We start from the raw sequence: 17,201 nt of genomic DNA, 5'->3' as shown, positions 1-17,201 counted from the left end.
TAATATCTATACCTAGTATTTTCTTAGATATCCCATCTTTGTTACTTTTAAAAAAATAACCAGTTGACATGAAAATAGAAAATACTCATGTGCATCTTCAAATGTACTTCCTTCCCAAATGAGATGTGCATATATATTTGACAAATGATGTATGAGATTCAGTCATCATGAAACCTAGAGGCTTCTCCTTGGAGTGCTGAATAAGCATGTCTGCTGTGGTTTATTTCAGATGGTTAGCTCTATTCCTGTCTCTGAAAGCCTCCTATAGGCTCCATCAGCTACGTTCCTGGGGAGAGCCACAAGGGGAGAGCCAGCAGAGTCCTCAATATCTGAGGAATAAGGATTTCCTCCTTGGGGTTGATTTCCCCCTCTCTTTTCCCAATCTTTCCAGCTGCACTTTGTTACAGGTAAGCCACAGTTGTAACAACTCTTCAATTTAGCTTCCTTTGGCTGGGGGTGAGGGAGGGAGAAAACAATCAGACAAAGTTCTGTTGGGGTGCAAGCCCATCTATTGTATCTAGAGCCAGTAGTATGAGAGGATGACTTAGACTACTGGTATTACTACAAAAGCAGCACAGAATTAATAGTGGATAGTGCACTGGACCTGGAGTCAGGAAGACCTGAATTTAGATCACTACCTCAGGTACTTCCTAGGATGTAGGACCATGAACAAGTCATTTAACTTCTTTCTGCCTCAGCTTCCTCAGTGGTAAAATGGGGATTATAATAGCACCTACCTTACAGGATTGTGAGTACCAAATGATATAATATTTGTAAAACACTTTGTATATTTTAAAGTGGGATATAAATATTATTGTTGTTTCCTTATTTTTATTGTAGGTGAAAAGTTCAGGCTGCATGTCGTCAGCCTTCTGGGCCCATGTTGCCTGTTCCTCTCATTTTAAAAGTGACTTGATTCTTTTCAGTATATTATTTTTTCATTTCCATCATTCTGTCTTACATCAAAAATTTCACTTTTTCTTCAGATAAAATCTTTATGAGGGCTTGAACAAGATTGAGAAAACATTTTCAAATTTTTCTGGGAACTTTTCATACTCTGTCCATATTTTGCTCACTTTTTTCCTTTTGTTTTCATTTTCTGTTAATACAAAAGGAAGCATTAAACTCTTTTGTATGGGATTTACTTAAATGGGACAGGTAAAGAGGGAAATTGGTACCTTTGTAAAATAATCATCTTAATAATAAATATCTACCATGGAGAGTAAAAAAAAAAGTATGCCATACAAATTCCTGCCCTTTCTATGGTACTTATAATCTTGTTGGGGAGATGTGACAGTTATATGTGAAATTATAAACTACAATTCAGGGCTTTGTGTGATATCATAGTCAGTGGTTTGAGAGATAGATGTGTGTGATGCTCTGTTTTAGTAGTAGTTTACAATTTTACATTCTTCTAACATTTTAAATTCGACCATTGCTTTGCCATCATTTTTGTTATTTTTCACAATAAGCAAAAAAACTGAGTCAAACAGGATAGCACCCCTATTTTATGAGGGAAAAACTTGTCTCAAAGAATTAAAGCAAATTAATCCAGACAGGTAGATGGTTCATTGAATAGAGAGGTAGCCTTGAGGTACCTGGCTTCAAATCTGACATCAGATACTTTCTAGCTATTAATTATTATTATTATTATTAATATTTTTGTAAGCCCTCATCTTTTGGCCTAGAATTGGTCAGTTACAAGGCAGAAGAGTGAATCAGTTAGGAGTAAATGACTTACAGAGTCTCATAGCCAGGAAGTGTCCGAGGCCAGATTTGAAGGAAGGACATTCTGTCTTTAGGCCTGGCTCTCTATCCTCTGTGCCACCTAGCTGCCCCCACTTAGTATCAATTCTAAGATAGAAGGTATGGGTTTAAAAAATAAAATTAAATAAAATGAGTTTAGCAGGGTAATGAATAGAAGGGCTCAAAGATAAGAATTCATAACTTTTGCGTTGATGAATTTTCTGAACCATTGTTTGAATATTTGCTATTCGTTGATTATCAGTGATTTTTAGTGTTGTGAAACAAATGGAAGAAATAGTGTTCTAGTTAAGAAAATGCTAAGTGGGTATAACTAGGTGGTTCAATGAGTTGAGATCCAGAATTAGAGGATGGAGTCCTGGGTTCAGATCTAGCCCCAAACACTTCCTAGCTGTGTCACCCTGGGCAAGTCACTTTAACCCCATTGCCTAGCCCTTGATGCTCTTCTGTCTTGGAATCAATAAGCAGTTTTGATTCTAAAATGGAAAGTAAGGAGATGGAGCCAAGCTTAGTAGCAGCTCTGGCAGTTCTTCAAAAGCACCTTTTCACAAGAGTCAGAAAACCAACAGCTAGACAGAGTGAGGGGGCTCTCCTGCTGAATGTAACTTGTAAGGTAGGCAGAGAGAGAGTTGATTGTCATGGGATAAGGACAAATTGGAAGCAAAACTACACACAGGAGTATATGATGACTACTTCCCCATCTACTATGCCAGGTTCCCTCAATTGGGCAAAGGCTAACTTTGGAATCCCAGGACCCAGGTTATATTAGCAAAAGATCACCTCAGATCTACCCCTTGAAGTCCAGTGCTTTGGGCCCTTTCAAGCTTGCACTACTATGGTAAAGACTAAGTTTTAGGACAAAATAGCAAACAGTGCTTAGCCCTGTAAGCCAGCAAAAAAAGGAGACAGAATTATTAGCTTTCAGAATTCCCAGTTCACAGGCAAAAAAAGGCTAGGAAAATTAACAGCAAAAGAAACACCCCTCGAAAATGTCTATGACAATAAAGAGTAAAGCACAGAACCAATAGGTGATGTCAAGATCCAACAACCACATGTAAAACTTCAAAGAAAAATGGGAATTGGTCTCAAGTTCTGTAATAACTCAAAAAGAAATTAAAAAATCAAATAAGAAAGGTCAACCAAAAAATGGGGAACAGAAATGAAAATAATGCAAAAAGAAAATCATTTAAAGAGCAAAACCAGTCAACTGGGAAAAGGGGCACAAAAATCCAAGGAAAACAGAATTGACCTACTGGAAAAAGAGGCAAAAAAAATACGATGAAGAAAAGAGTGCTATGAAAAGTAGATGGGCCAAATGGAAAAGATGGCTCAAAAGGTCATGGAAGAAATTCATCTTTTAAAAATTAAAATTGGGTAAATTAAAGCTAATGACTTCACAAGACATCAAGAAATAATCAAACAAAAGAATGGGATGAGGGAGAGAAAATATGAAATATCTTATTGAAAAAACAACTGAACTGGAAAATAGATCCAGGAGAGACAATTTGAGAATTATTGGACTACCTGAAAGTCATGACCCCAAAGCCCCCCCCCCAAAACCTAGACATCGTATTGCAAGAAATTATCCAAGATATTCTCTGATATTCTTGAACAAGAAGGAAAAATAGAAATTGAAACAGTTCACAGATCATCTGCAATATATCCCCAAATAACAACTCCTAGGAATGTCATAGCCAAGTTCAAGAGTTCCCAGGTCTAGGAGAAAATACTGCAAGCAGCCATAAAGAAACAATTTAAGTATCATGGAGCCCCTGTCAGGATTACACAGTATCTGGTAGCTTCAACATTGAAGGACCAAAAGGCTTAGAATATGATATTTCAGAAGGCAAGGGAACTGGGTTTACAGCCAAGAATCACCTACCCATCAAAACTGACTATATTCTTTTCAGGAGAGAGTATGGTCATTTTAAAAAATAGAAAATTTCCAAACATTCCTGAAGACCAGACTTAAACAGAAAATTTGATATCCAAATACAAAACTGAAGAGAAGCATAGAAAAGTAAATAAGAAAAGAGAAAAAATTTAAGGGCTTCAATAAGGTTAAATTATTTATTCTTGTATGGAGAGATATCTGTAACTCTTAAAAATTGGCATTATCATAGTAGTTAGAAGAAGTATTCATAGACAGAGGATGTGGTAAGAAGCTGTTTAGGATGATGTGTAAAAAAATCTGGTGTGAAAAAGGATTGTACTGAGAAATGAGAAGAGAGAAGTAAAATTGGATAAATTATGTCACATAAAGAGGTACTAGGGGGAAGGTGGGCAATGCTATGACAGTGGATTGAAGGACAAGGGTCGTGATGGGTAATACTTAAATCTTTCTCTTATTGAAATTGAGATTCATTGGGGCATAGATTCCTATCTTACCCCATAGAGAAATAGGAGGGGAATAAGAAGGGTGGTGTTTGGAAGGGGGAGTAATATAAAGGAAGGAGGGGGGGGGTGACTGAAAGGAAAACACTGGTGTGGAGAGAAAGAGTGAAAGGATAAAGGGCAGGATTAAAAGAGAAAAACAAGATGGAAGGGAATACACAGATGGCAATCATAACTGTGTATGTAAATGTTATGAACTCACCCTTAAAATGGAAGTGGATACCAGTCGGGATTAAAAACCAGAATCCTACCATATGTTGTTTATAAGATGGAAGGTAAGGTTGAAAGAAAGGAAGGGCAGAAGGGAAGGAAAGAGAGGATGGAAGGAAGGCTGCATGGATGCTACGTTTGGAACATCTAGGTTCAGTACCAGGCCTGTTCAAATCTGGCCTCAGACACTTCCCAGCTGTTTTATCTTGGGCCAGTCATTTGATCCTAACTGCCTAGCCCTTGCCCCTCTTCTGTGTTACAGTTGATACTGGGACAAAAGGTAAGGGTTTAGAAGAAAAAGATGTCAAGTTTTGGTGAAAGGTATCAATATATTTCCCAATCCTTAAAAATTGCAATGAAAGTATTCTGTTTCAGTATTTAACTTTATCCTTCTGACTTAAAACTTCTCATACCACTTAGATTCTCAACCTTGGTATCATCCACAATTCCTCTTTTCCTTATATTCAAGCTACACACAATCTGTCCTATTTTTACCATTTCTGCTCTTGTATACACACTACTTTCTATTGATATGGTCAGCTCTAGCCTGGACTATTGCAGTAGCCTGCTGATGGGTTCACTTCCTCCAATAACAGCTGTCAAAGTGATTTTCCTTACGTGTTTATCTGAATCATCTACTCAGTAACCTGGGGGCAGAAGAAGAAGAGGGACTCCCTGTTACCTCTATGATTAAATATAAAATCCTCTACTTGCCATTTAAACCCTTTATAACCTGGCTCTTTCTTTACAATCTTTATATGCTTTATTCCCAATGTGCATTTTGTGATGCAGTTGTTCCTTACATGTACTCCTTAATTTTTAGAATCTAGGCCTTTTCATTGTCCCATCCCAAAATATTTTTCCTCTTTATCTCTACAAGGATCCTGACTTCCCTGAACTCTTTCTGGATTTGGCTAAGACCCTACCTTCTATAAGAGCCCTTTTCCACACCTGCTTTCCCTCTTCCACCAATAGATGGTCTTAAATTTACACTGTCTGGATCTTTTATGAAATGACTTATTCTCAGGGGCAGCTAGGAGGCCCAGTGGATACAGAACCAGGCCCAGAGATGAGAGGTTGTGGGTTCAAATGTGGCCTCAAATACCTCCTAGCTATGTGACTGAATAAGTCACTTAACCCCCATTGCTTAGCCCTTTTTGCTCTTCTGCCTTGGAATCAATGCATGGTATTGATTCAAAGCCAGAAGTTAAGGATTTAAAACCCTTAGGGTATTAAAATGTACACATATGACACACAAGCTTCCAGTGTAAGAGTTTGATTGCCTTTCCATATCTAGATTAGGCTTTCTTTGATCCTAAAAATCCTGCTATTGCTTGAGGGAAACTAAACTGAGTAATCTCGGACCTACTTTCCAATATTTACTTGGCAACATCACATGGTAAGATCTGTGTTATGTATTTAGGGATGTCAAAGTGAACATTCCTTTCCTATTTTCTAGATCTTACCCAGAGTAACCATTTTCTAGTTGATTGGTTTCAATGTAAACACCCTAATAAAATGGCATGCAAATTAATAAAGCTAAGGTCAGTGTTTTTTGGTTGAATGTGTAACCAGGTGAGTAAGGGAGGTGTTTGGAAAAGTTTTTGAATATTTCATGTTCCATTTAGTCCTCTTTGGAAAGAGGGGTTCAATGTGTTCTTCATTTTGCCATTGTAATTCATTGGTGAAAAGTTCCCTCCTGGAAAGGATGTTCAAATAAAGATAAGTACTGTCACTAAGAAGCTCTTTAGTCTGATGCATTTTGAACCATAGTACTTGTTCCCAGTTTCCTCTTTTCCCCAAATTTAACAAACCATGCTTATTTCTAGTCACTTTGCCACTTGTAAATCAATACGGCATGATAACATTTTCTTCATATATTTAAAAAATCATCTTGTGGGCAAGATAAAGTACATACTAAATGTAGATAGACATTTTCAGCTAAATAAATGTAGAATTTTGTTCTTTTGTGGTAGTGGTAAAACTTAACTGAATTCCACTAAATCTGATTCCTCTTTAGGTCTCAGTATAGGAATTGTACACTTACTTCTTGAAATTTATAGAGACCTCTAGCTTTTGAGTCTCAGGCTGCTTCCATTTCTCATATGGCCTTTGACTTACCTTTCCTATTCCCTAACTTTTCCTAACCCCAAAGGTTTTTCTCATTCTCTTACTGTAGCTCTGATTATTCATTGCCCTTTTTGGAGTCATGTACATTCTCCAGAAAGTCTTCTTTGATTAATTGATCCTAAAACTGATGATATTTTTACTCTGTTAATCTATACATCTTCAAATTTCCACTATTTTAAAAGTGCATTTGTTTTGTTTGTTGCTTTTATAAAGAAATGTTTGTGTGTGTGAGATTTTCTTACCCCCAGGCTCCCAAATGAGATTGAAAATTTTTCATTTAAGTTCTTTATTTGTATCTCCTAGAGCTGTATTGGCAAACCTATGGCACACCTGCCCAAGGAGGCAGCTCCTTTACCCCTCTCCATGGGCACCTGAGGACATTTCTCACATCACCTGTCCCTCTACTCAGCAGCCCAATAGGAGAGCATCCTCCCTTCCCTATCTGGGGTACAGCAGAGTGGGCCTCTCATGCTTTGTGAGGGTTGCAGTTTGGGTACTTGTTCTCTAAAAGGTTCTCCATCTCTCTCCTAGAGATTATAATGGTTCTAAGTAAATATTCTAGAACTTTATTGTATGCAAGACATTCTTTGAATTTATTTATAGAATTTAATAACCCTTACCTTCTCAGTACTAAATACTAGTTCTCAGTAAGATCTAGGCAATTGAGGTGAAATTATTTGCCCAGGGTCACACAATTGTGATCAAATTTGAACCCAGGACCACCTGGCTCTCTAGCCACTGAGCCATCTATTGCCCTTCTTCTTTGTACTTTTTAAATGAGGTATTGCTTGTTATCTTTGAATCTATCTAGTAGTCTCTGTGGTTGGGATCAGTAATGTATTAGGGAAAGTAAAGTTGGCTTCAGGCGAGTATTTTTTTTTAAACCCTTATCTTCTGCCTTAGAACCAATACTGTGCATTGGTTCTAAGGCGGAAGAGTGGTAAGGCCTAGGCAATGGGGGTCAAATGACTTGCCCAGGGTCACACAGTTAAAAAGTGTCTGATGTCATATTTGAACCCAGGACCTCCCATCTCTAGGCCTGGCTTTCAATCCACTGAGCCACCCAGCTGTCCCCTTCTAGCACATTCTGACATGTTTCTGAGTGGAAATTACTCCCATTATTGCTGGGAAATGTTGGTGGGCCTACTGGGTATGCTGATATGATTCATAAATAGCTTCTCAAAGAATAAATTGAATCCTATTTCTGCCCTACACGTTTGTTTGTTTATGGATTTGTTAATGCTTATAACCTCTAACCTTATTCCTTTTGTGACTGGAAAGTTCTGTATCCTCAAGTATTTGTTATGCCCTTATTTTATCTTGAGTAATACTTTGAGAAAACTTCATTTATTATTTATGCTCAAATAATATTAATACTGGACCTTAGAAAATACATAGTTAAACTTGTAGCCAATTTCAGGGTTTTTTGATAGCCTAGTAGTTCATTCTCTGTTATGGGCACCAATGTTTGAATTTAGTAATGTGAGGTTAGTGACAGACATTTATTTAACTGGATGAGAATCTGCTAGTATAATCTGTTCTAATTAAATTATACATAAAATTAATTGTACATAAGATTAATGATGAAAAATAAAAATTTATTTAACTGAAACTCCAATTACCATTTACTTCCCATTTTCCCTTTTTCAGTTTTCCTTCCAGTTTTTTGGGCTTATTCTGTCCTAAGTTCAATGGAGTTATTTAAAATATTTCTTGATTTATTTGGCATTCTAGTTACAAGTTGTTGCTTTTGTTTAGTCATTTTTCAGATGTATCCAACTTTTTGTGACTCCTTGAGAAGGAGTGATTTGCCATTTATCTCTCCAGCTCATTTTATAGATGAGGAAATTAAAGTCAACAGGGTTAAGTGACTTGTTACTTGTACATGTCAGAGGCTAGATTTGAACTCAAGAAGCAGAGTCTTCCTGACTCCAGGCCTGACCCTCCATCCACTATGCCATTTAGTTGTAAGTTCCAGAGCCTTCGTAGTGATTCCTTCCCTGCATTGCCATCATCACCAATAAACATTTATTGAGTGGTGTGTAACACTGTACTAAATGCTCTATAGTACATTAAGTTTTTTTCAAAGAAAAATATCAATAGGGTTTCAAAATTCAAATTGTGGTTCATAGGATTATAAATAGATCTTGAGAGATCTAGAAGAGATCTTAGGAGACTGTCTGGTTCAGTCCCTTTGTTTTCTAGATGAAATCACTGACGCTCAGAGAGAAAAAGTGATTCTTTTGCCCAAGGTCATATAACTACTAGGTAAAAAGACCAGGATTTGAACCTAGGACCTTCATTGTTATTAATCATTTAATCCAAGCATTAAACTCTCTTCTGCTAAGCCAAATGATCTTTACCCATTATCCTTTATAAAACATTTAACATAGTACCTGGCACATTTCCTTCCTTCCTCTTTCATTCCATCCCATAGTTGATTGAGATTCTGAATGAATATATTACTAAGTCCTTAGGATATAAAGATGACTTATGTTTCAATTCAAGCCTGATTGTAAGGGATTGGGTGAGTGAGAGGAAAGAAAGTGGAAGCATGTCAAATGATCATCAGGAAAGCTCAGACTTAGGGAAAGGAGTTCCGATAAGTATTTTGAAGAGTAATTGCTTTAATGAGTAAGAAAAAAGGAAAAGAGCCAGGTGGGTGAGAAAACAACACCCCATCCCCACCCCATCCCCAAGTTAAATTACTTTGGATTACATGACTCTAGGCCCCACATTCACTATCTCTTTGGGGCATCCTAGAGGTAGATAGCAAGATAATTTTATACCAGCAGCAGAGAATTCAGGGGTTCCATTACCCACTCATTATTGTTTACTTGCCTTCTTTACATATTGAGAGGCCAGAGAAGAGCATAATGTTAAAGGGGTGGTTTATAGGTCCTATAAAAATGCACTAAAAGTTGGAGTTTTAACCATTAAATTGGAAGGTGGTAGAATGATTATACTATATAGATACATGAATAAATATTAAATAAGGAGGTTACTAACCAGCTGTTATTAGTCCCCATAGAAGACAAAATAGATTCAATATGTTACAAGGTTTGGTTTGAAATAAGGATTTTTATGCAATTAATATAATTAAAGAATGGATTTTAGCTATTTCAAAGGAGATTCCTTACAGATAACAAAATTCTCCAACTACTTCCCTTCCTGGTTTGGATTATCTTGTTTCCATTAAGTCTCAGAATACTACAGTTTGTTTTTTTTTCAGATATATCCCTCTCCCTTATAATCATCACAGGAAAACTCAATGGCTGAAAGAATCCATTGAGTTAGTCAGTGCTTGATATAAATGGACAGTGAGTTGAGCACAGCTTTGAATAGGCTAAACTGATTGCATCTGGCCTGCCTGCTTTCAACTGGATCTCTGACACAAAGTCCCATACTTATAAACTGATGTTTCTTCAGTGGTGCTTTATAGCTACAAACTGAGAAAACAACACAGTCTCCAAAGAATAAAAGGTAATGAAGAGTCACATGGTGGTCATAGAGGCTACATTATATTACCAACAGAGATTTGTACACAAGGAGGAAGCATAAAGGAATTTTGTATTAGGTCATTTAGATGGGCTGTTTATGTAGCAAGGGGATAAACAGACAGATAACATGAAATGCTATACTGGTGCCTATAAAATCATAAAAATCTAGAAGACAGCTTCTAGTATATCGTATCAATACAGTTTGGGATAAGGTGTAGATATTAACTAAATCATGGAGGGATTTAAATGCCTATATAAGTTTTTTTGTATTTTATCTTACAGGCAATAGTGGGCCACTGAGGTCATATGGAAAGTGAGTAGCAGAGCTAGAATTTGAATTCAGGTCTTTAATTCCAAATTTGTTATTCTTTTCTCTATACCATAGAATTTTACTTTTAAAAGGAGAGGGAATAAATGGGAAGACAGGAATAATTAAGGAGATCAAAGAGTCAGAGTTTTATAAGGATGGTAGAAACCTGGGCATCCATGCAGAAATCCAATGGATAAGGAGAGACTGATGGCAAGAGAAGGCAAGGGAATGATCACAAGAAAGCTTTGTTATCTTCAGCACCATTAATTCTACAGAAATTGCATTTGCTCCGTTGTTGAATCAGTTATGTCTATAATCTACAGCCTGGTAACTTTCTTCCAGTAAAATTATATATATATTTAAGACTAGAAAAGGACCATAAAGTTCATTTAGTCCAACTACTTCATTTTACAGATATGGATCTCTTTCCTCTGCATAAAACTACATTTTATAAGGAAATTCAGAAGAATAATTTTGACACTGATGGCACATTTATGGTGGATCACAATCGTTTAATCTTTAACACCAACAAAATCTTGTGGTTTGGTTGAATCTGCAGTTTTTCAAATACATTGGCTCTTTTGAGATTAGTTGTATACCTTAAGTGTGGAATTTAATCTTTTTAAAGAGGAAAACATGTTTTTTCTGATCTCTAGAATAAGGTGCTAAAGAATTAAACCTTTAATTATATAGTTCTGGATTAACATCCATCTTTATGTAGATGTATTCTTGAGCTTTTCCCTTAAAATGTGTTTCTTTCTTTTTCTACATTCTTTCTCAAAAATTCCATGGATTCAACCATTATATCTAAAAATTTTGTGACTACTGATTAGGGAATAGCCTAATAAAATATGACATATGAATATAATATAATCTTATTGTGCTATAAGAAGTAAAATGAGAAACGCTTGTTAAGACTTTGATAAACTGATTCAGAATGAAGTTCAATCAAGAAAACAATTTATGTAGTGATTGCAATATATATGAAGTAAAATAACATTGAATGGGAGAACTCGGGTCAGTGTAGAGACCAAAATTCATTTTAGAGAACTGAAGTGAAACATGTCTCCCTCTTCTTGGAAGGGATGCATGGAATGAGGAGGCAAAGGTGGACAATGACATGATCAATGAATTAATTTTGTTTGATTAACTGAACTTATTGTTAAAAGGGAGAGTGCTACTAGGTAGGAAGTCCCTGGAGAGTGAATGTTAGGGAGGGGCATCAATAAAATGTTTCTAAAGAGTTGAGGAAAAAATTTCACACTTATATTATCCATGTTTTATGATCAACTGTATAATTATGAAAATGTAATCTTTTACAGAAAAAAAAAATTGTAGAATCGTTATTTCTGTCTCATTTTTGTCAAAGATGATAACCGTTGATAACATATATACAGATATTATTCTGATTTGATTCAGTGAATAGTATTTCAAACATGCCTTAAACTGTTGAGATGTAAAAAAAATACTATAGGAATGTCAAAATGGAGCAAGTACTTAGGCCTTATGATAGTCTCTTAGAAACTAGTTGTTGATATAATTAAAGGTTTATGGTGAAAAGAGATGATTATTGTGAAAATTCATGGTCAATATCTAAAAGAAGCTAGTCAACAGTGAAAAGAGCTTTAGAGAAATCCTTACATTTCATAGGTGAGAACTCATTGGTCTTATTGGGAAAGTGTCAGTTCAAGGAGACATTAGGGTCAAAAGCCAGATTGCAAGAGACTTAGAAATGTGGTATACAAGGAAGTGGTGTCAACATAACCAAAAAAGATAGATTTTTCTAAGAGTTTGCCTTTGAAAGAGAAGAGCTAGGTTGATATCTTTGTGGAGATGCAGGATTAAATGAAGGCTTTTTTAGAGTGAAGGAAATCTGTGGGTAGTTCAAGTATGAAATTGGGGAGAAGGGGCTGGTCCAGATTTATGAAATTTATTTTATTGTGGACATACAAAAAGAAGGCCTCTGCTAAGAGGGACAGACTTGAGAGTGGTCTACATGACTTTGAGTTTGATTGGGAGACTTAAGGAAGAATAACAAGGCATCATTGTATAATGGAATCAGGAGACCTTGATTAAGATTCTACCTCAGACACTGACTGACTGTGTGTCTCTGGACAAATCCCTTCACTTAGATGTGCCTCAGAACCAGGAGAACAGAGGTCACAGTGGTACATAGTAACAGCAAAATTGTAATGATCATCAGTTGTGAAAGGTCTGGTTACTCTAACTGATGCAGTATCCAAGATAATTCCAAAGAACTGATGATGAAAAATATTATCTACCTCTAGAGAAGAAACTGATGAACTCTGAGAGGTGATTGAAGCATACATTTTCTTCTTTATTTTTATTGCCTTTTTAACAACATAGCTAATAGGGAAATATGTTTTGTGTGACTTCATCTTTATAATTGATGAGTATCTTATAAGCTAAAGAAAAAGAGGGTATTCAGAAAGGGGTGGTTATTAATTAGTATCATGTTGTAGAGAGAACTGAGAAAGCCACTGGATTTGACCTTTAGCAAGTCATTGGTGTCAGTAGTTTTAGTGGAGTGAGTGATGTGGATAAAAACTGGATTGTAAGGAATTAAAATGTGAGTAGATGGTGAAGAAGTGTTAGCCCTGGTATTGACTACTTTTTCAACAAGTCTTCTTTTGAAGAGGAAGCAGAGATCAGGACAGCAAAGTTGAAAGAAAGCCTTCTTAGGTTAAGGAACCTATACATGTTTATGGACAAATGAGAAGAAACCATTGGAAAGACCTGAAAGTTTGTTAGAGTAGAGAGATGATTATTGGACAGGACAGAATAAAAGGAGATTAGACCAAAGGCACAAGTAGAGGGATTAACTGCTCCCTGCACAGTAATTCTTCAAAACAATAATAGACGAAAAGTCATAGTTAACTTTTGTTAATTGCCAAACAAGTGGTACAAATCACATCATGTGTGTAAAACACTTTACAAACTTTAAAGTCTTCTATATAACTGCCTCTTCTATTGCTGCTACTACTAAGTGCTGTAAAAGTTTGAAGAAGGGGACATCCTGATCACTTCTTTTGTGATCCAAACTTGAACTATAGTTTAGAAATATTAGCTGTTCCTTATTTGGGGAATTTGTCTCATACTACAGATCTAACATTCTTCTCATCTTCCATCCCTCCTCAGTAACAGATAAAACCCATTCCTCTCTTTCTGGCTTCCTATAAAAGTATACAAACCTTTATTGTATTGGTAATAGAAGGATACTTGGAAGTGGAACCTGTTTCACCTTTATCTTTTGGATCTTTCCTCTACTTTTTGAACAGGGGCATATTTACCATAGAAAGGATAAACTCAGGGAATCCTTTGCAAACAAGCCCCAACTTTAGGATTGGGAAGACATCAGGTTAGATGTCCTGGGCAGTAAGTACCTGGTACTAGCGACCACTACCTCTACTATGTGGGTGTTCTAGTTGAAACACAAATGTCATCTGTCAGTTGACTTTGTTAACTTTTCTTTAATTCCAGATGTTTTATTATTAATGGAAATTATACAAAAGGAAAATAATTTCATTTTGTGGTAGTAGAAAGAGCAACTTTGTTTGTATTCCTACCATGTATGTATAAAGTTTGGAGATTATTTAGAGGAGGTATGTGTAAACAATTCCCAAAATTCATTTGTAGAATCATTTTAAAAGATAAAATTAAGAGTAATCTTTGACAGCAACTATTCCAAGAATCAGAAGAAAAGGAAAAACCACAAACTAGGAAAAAACTATATATTCAGTCAGCTGAATGGCAAGAAGAGCTACTTCCCCCAGGGGTGCTCTATTTTCCTCCTTGTTTGGGCTTTTTGAGTAATAATTATAGGATTTGAATGAGATAAAAGTCAACAATTCTATTCTTCTTGATAAGAAAACCACCAGGCCTTGCCATTTGCTCGATATCTGCCTTTTCCCACCACTATTCCTTAAGTAACCTAGGGATTTCTGGACCCCACTGTTCACCCTACCATCACACCCTTTGGACATTTGGGTCTTTCTGTCTGCCCTTCAGCTGAACTTCTTTTCATCTATTGTGTCTCTAATTAAGAGTTAATACTATGTACTTTTGTCTGATGCTTAGGCCATAAGCACCAAGCACATAGTAAATGCATTTTTATTCATTCATTAAACCTCCCAGGAAACAGAAATGTCTACCCCAACTTTTCTCCCATATGTTGCACATAATCAGGTTATTCTCAGAGCAACAAAGTTAGATATTTTTACTCACTTTTAGTTTTGTCCTCTTATAGCAGAAAAATATTTATATAGTTCTCTCCTGTCCCTGTTTTTCTCTGCACTCTCATACAGACTAACAGGAGTATAATTTTCTATCAGCAGTGCAGTTGCTCAAGTCCTGACATTTCCCCTTGTTGCCCTTGGTAAGCGATCTCAGGTCATACAGTTCCTAGACTTTATTCTGTAACTCTATCTGGGTCCCCCTCCTGTGAATGTGAATCTGGGCTGATGGGAAGCTCTTTTTCCACTGTATCTGTTATACCTTGCCCCAACCCTGCAGTGAATATTTAATTCGAATTCCGTGTGACAGGGTTCAAGGAGGGACAGTTATCATATGACAGACTTGGAGTTGATACACAAGAGTCAGGAAACTGAGACCTAGACTTCAGGCACTCTTTAATGGACATTTATCCATTTTTGGTTCTTAGGGCCTTTTTGAGTTCTTTTTTAAGAATGAGCACCTTTACTTAGGACAAGGAATGTTACCCTATCTCCAGGCAAAGAACTGTTGGAATTGGATGGATGTGGATCAAAGCATACTATCTTTGACATCAATGTATTTATGATTTTATTTTGAGATTGTGCTCTTACAATAGTAACCAATATGGAAATGTGTTTTGTGTGATAATACATGTATGACCCAGATCAAATTGCTTACCAACTCTGGGGGAAGAGAGATGGTTTGAATCTTTATAATTTTAGGAAACATGTTGATAATTATTATTATTTATAATTGGGGAAATAAAATATCTCTGAATTTAAAAAAAAAAAGAATGATTACCTTGAGGGCAGCTTAGATGGCTCAGTGGATTGAGTGCCAAGTCTGGGGTCAGGAAGACCTGGGTTCAGTTCTGACCTCATATTCTCCCTAGCTATGTGACCCTAGGCAAGTCATTTAGCCCCCATTGTCTAGCCCTTACTGCTCTTCTGCCTTGAAACCAATTCCCAGTATTGATTCTAAGTTGGAAGGTAAAGGTTTAAAAACCTGGGGGTTGGGGGTAGGCTAGTGCCTTTCCTTGAAGGGCAGAATCCCTCTGTTGTATTTTTTTTTAACCCTTTCTGTCTTAGAATCAGTTCTAAAACAAGAAGAATATTAAGCACTATGCAATAGGGGTTAAGTGACTTGCCCAGTGTCATACAGAAGTGTCTAGTGTCAGATTTGAACCCAGGACCTCCTATCTCCAGTCTTGGCCCTCTTTCTACTAAGCCACCTAGCTGCCCTTGTTGTATGTCTTTTTTGTTGTTTCCTTCCTAATCTCACTGTTGAGAACTTGGAGAAATACACATTATTTGACCGGAGTTTTTTACATCCTCCGCCCTCTATGGTATTAATTGCCTCCTTTCCATAATACTCTCTTCCGAGAACTACTCCCCCTACCCCCCCCACCCCAAATTCTGCCCTACTACAGGATGATGAGACATCAGGACAATGGGAAGGGATAATAGGTTGCCAAAAGCTACGGGTGACAGATTATGAATCACTTCATTCGTGGTATTAGTCTCTGATTATTTCTCTTCCTAATATTCTGTTAACTGAAACAGATCAAAATTGCTATGTTTTGAGCAAATGTGATAATAAGTGTGCTCTCTCTGCCCAGAGTTTTTGAGTGAACTTGTCAGCATGATATATAGTTGTCTATTTCTGATGTATAGTATGAAAGAATTATCTTACTATGTGGGGCCAAGACTAAGAAAAATTCTTAAAAAAACAATTTTAAGATAACTATTACTGAAAGTTTACTGAGATGAGTAGAAGGTCTAGAAAACTTATGCCATGTGCTGTGCCTTTTGACTCAAGAAGTCATAAAACCTTAGTCAGTGAATTTCCAGGTTCATCTTAGGAATTGAATTCCTAAAAGACAACAGTCTTCACATCTTTCTCATTAGAGGGAACTCTACCAATCTAGGATTAAAACTCCATGTCCAAAGATGATGGGTCAGATTTTTCTTATAGTACCATACTTTATTCATTGCATACCATCACCACATTGGACGTTTTCCTATTGTCCCTAATTTTAGATCAAACATCAAAAAGGAAAGGAACTGCTGAATGGATGTTTTGCCTAGCTTCTCACAAGGGAATACAAAATTGAGGAAATATAAATCAGTAGAAATTTACTTGCTCTTAGAACTACCTTTTTCTTATTCTTGTTTTTCTAAATAGAGAAGTCACAGAAAGGTTTCTGTCCTGTATTTTGACATCTGTATATTTCCAAATAAGGATGACTAGAAGAGGTCTCCATCAAAAAGAATGAATTAATTGGGTGCCAACATTTAGAAGATGGAGGTGATTTTTATAATGAAGCAGTTTGAGGAGTTCTGGCCCTTAATGGCATTAACTTTAACTTTCTGTTTTTTTAGTCTCTAGTGTTCAGCAGCCACTGTAAAGCTGTGAGTGGTTATTCAGACCAAGTCATCTACCAACGAAGATCCGCTACCTCCTTGATCCGCTGCTGCCAGGTCACTGAGCTGCCATCTTTTTTATGTGTGGCCAGCCCAAGAGTAAGTGCTATTGAGTAAAGGGATAAAATGGATGATAGTAAGGGACTGGGATCTGCTTATTGCACATAATTTTAAATTATATCCTTTTGAGAGACTTGTAGATTTTTAATATTTAAAAAGAAGCCTTTTCTGGCCTAG

General features: G+C 36.5%; 1 protein-coding gene across 1 annotated transcript in view; it reads left to right on the top strand.

Moving 5' to 3' along the window:
* The window catches only part of INO80 (INO80 complex ATPase subunit), a 118,326-nt gene that overhangs the window by 58,790 nt on the left and 42,335 nt on the right, over positions 1–17,201 (top strand). The window contains exons 24-25 of the mRNA XM_001370930.4: positions 230–407; positions 16,923–17,063. Of these exons, the coding sequence (XP_001370967.2) occupies positions 230–407; positions 16,923–17,063 (319 nt within the window). The remainder of the gene's footprint in view (positions 1–229; positions 408–16,922; positions 17,064–17,201) is intronic.

This window comes from Monodelphis domestica, chromosome 1 (genome assembly GCF_027887165.1).
Source record: "Monodelphis domestica isolate mMonDom1 chromosome 1, mMonDom1.pri, whole genome shotgun sequence".
Classification (NCBI taxonomy): Eukaryota; Metazoa; Chordata; class Mammalia; order Didelphimorphia; family Didelphidae; genus Monodelphis; species Monodelphis domestica.
This window is presented reverse-complemented; position numbering and strand designations above follow the sequence as displayed.